General features: G+C 39.3%; 1 protein-coding gene across 1 annotated transcript; it reads right to left on the reverse strand.

Moving 5' to 3' along the window:
• Positions 1-541: 541 nt before the first annotated feature.
• On the reverse strand, positions 542-1,962 carry LOC144289014 (dnaJ homolog subfamily A member 1). The gene has a single exon (XM_077857193.1). The coding sequence runs from the start codon at positions 1,890-1,892 to the stop codon at positions 699-701; it is 1,194 nt and encodes a 397-aa protein (XP_077713319.1). The 5' UTR covers positions 1,893-1,962; the 3' UTR covers positions 542-698.
• Between the last annotated feature and the right edge of the window lie 650 nt (positions 1,963-2,612).

Consider the following 2,612-nt stretch of genomic DNA (forward strand, 5'->3'; position numbering starts at 1 on the left):
CATGGTCCAAAGAGAAGGAAAAAAAGTGTAACCAGGACTGATATATATATATATATAATATTAAAAAAAAAAAGATGGCACAGAAGGGAATGCAATTCTACAAGTGCAAGCCCTCAAGCAGCAGCATATGATAAACCACTTCTTTAGAGAGGTATCCTTTCTATCACTGATACCACAGGCCAAATTACATAGCATGCCATCTTCAAATAACAGTTGAGGCAATAAAATGCAGAGGCATCACAATGAATCCTACTTAACGTAACTACAGACCAACACTTCTCTACAAATTAATAAATTCTTTGTCTGATTGCCAATTAAATGCAAGTTTTAACTTCATAGCTTTAACAATTAAGGGTCATACACTGAAGTCAATACATACACCTAGCATTTCAGTCTGAACTGTTTCATATACATAGAGCTGCAATCAATTACAAGGTATGGCCTAACAAACGCTAGGGGAGATTTTTTTAAAAGTAGTTTTTACAGTATTAAACTTATCTTGCACACTGAAGTCATCATACATACAGGGCAAAGTCAGAGCTTTTATATTTGAGTTTATTCTTCATTTAACTTTTAAAACACTACTATAGTTGAATATTAAAACAAAAACAATAGCAAGTAGTGAGCTATGATTATAGTCCTTCACTCATCCACTACTGCATATAAAATGCCAGCAGCAGTGTTATTCACCGGCCCCATTAAGAAGTCTGACACTGAACACCACCCCTAGGATGATGTTCATCATCCTCATATGCTTCCCCATTGTAATGGCGCCGTCTCTCCTGATTGGGATCAAAGTCCACAAGTTCTACCTGGTCCATTTCATCAGTCTCTTCTACTTCCTTCCTCTCAGGTAGGAGTTTTTCCAGCAAAGAAAGTTTATCAGGAGAGAGAAAGCCATTCTCGGGGAAGTTTACCTTAAATTCGATGATTAGGCGACCCTTCTCATATGGTCTACGATAAATTGGCATGCCTTCATTTAGCACACACTTGATATCCCCATGCTTGACAATCTGACCTGGATGAGAGGTGATGACGATGGTTCGGTTGTCAAGAGTAGATATTGGCTTTTGAAAGCCACACAGGGCTTCAACCAGCTGTATATCCATACACATGAAAAGATCTTCTCCTCGTCGAGTAAAAACAGCATGGTCCTTCTGATCTAAAACAATGATAATATCTCCTGGTTCCAGTCCTGGTTCTTGGTCTCCCTCACCATGGAATGTTATCTTCTGGCCATCTTTCATGCCTTTGTCAATATGCACTTCTAGAATCTTCTTCTCTCGAACTATCTTCCTTCCGTTGCAGCTTTTACATCTATCTTTAGGACTGATCCGTTCCCCATGGCCCTGGCACTCCATGCACACAGATTGAATTTGCTGAACCATTCCAGGTCCTATCTGATGAATTCTTATTTGCATTCCAGTACCTCGGCAATTGGGACAACATTCGACTGCTCCTTTCTTACCACCTCGGCCTTCACATTTATCGCAAATCACATTCTTTTGCAGAGCTAGTTTTCTTGTTGCGCCATTATAGAGATCTTCTAAGGTTACTGAGAGCTGATGTACAACATTTTTACCTCTCCGTTCTCTCTGCATCCTGCCTCCTCCTCCAAAAAACATATCAAAGATGTCCATGGGGGAGCCAAAACCACCACCAGCTCCACCTTCTTTAATTGCCTGTTCTCCTCCTTTGTCATATAATTCCCTTTTCTTTGCATCAGAGAGCACTTCATAAGCTTGAGAAATCTGTTTAAACTTCTCTCCTTCATTTGGATTCTTATCAGGGTGGTACTTCAAGGCCAGTTTTCTGTAAGCCTTTTTCAATTCCTCCTGGGTGGCATTGGGTTTGACCCCCAAAACATCATAGTAAGTGGTTTCTTTCACCATTTTCTACAGCCGGTGAGAGGGCCGAAGCCGGTGTGGGGGAGCGGGAAGGGGCGCGTTGCCGGGCGCAGCTCGGGCAGCCGCCGCTCCTCCGCGTCTCACCGAGCATTCTGGAAAGTTCCCTTGGCTCAAGTTCTTAGTGAACATTCTTCTTGGTGCCTTTTTAGTGAATTTTCAGTGAAAATGATAATTATCTATCATCTATCTATCTATCTCCATACAAAGTTAAGAATATTTATTGGGAAAAAAATAGATACTTTGCAATTTTCCTGGATATAATCAAATTATTGTTGAAAAAAATGCTGTTAAAATGCCTATACCACCCAAAGCAATCTACACATTTAATGCTATCTTAATCCAAATACCAGCAGCATTTTTCACAGAGCCAGAATGAACAAATCTAAAATTTGTATGGAACCACTAAAGACCCCAAACAGCCAAAACAACCCTGAAAAAGAAAAGAAAAGAAAAGCCGGAAGCATCACAATTCCAAACTTCAAATTATATTACAAATCTATAGTAATCAAAACAGTATTGTACTGGCACAAAAATAGGATAGAAAACGCAGAAATGAACCTACAACTATATGATCAATTAATCTTTGACAAAGCAGAAAATAATATCTAAAGAGAAAAAACAGTGTCTTTAACAAATGGTGTTGGGAAAACTGGATAGCCACATGCAAAAAAAATCAAACGACTACTTTTTTTTCACCATAGACAA

The sequence above is a fragment of the Canis aureus genome, chromosome 18 (assembly GCF_053574225.1).
Source record: "Canis aureus isolate CA01 chromosome 18, VMU_Caureus_v.1.0, whole genome shotgun sequence".
NCBI classification, from domain to species: Eukaryota; Metazoa; Chordata; class Mammalia; order Carnivora; family Canidae; genus Canis; species Canis aureus.

Bases quoted from the DNA above. Each gene is read 5' to 3' on its own strand.
- LOC144289014 (XM_077857193.1), bottom strand. From the start codon at position 1,892: ATGGTGAAAGAAACCACTTACTATGATGTTTTGGGGGTCAAACCCAAT.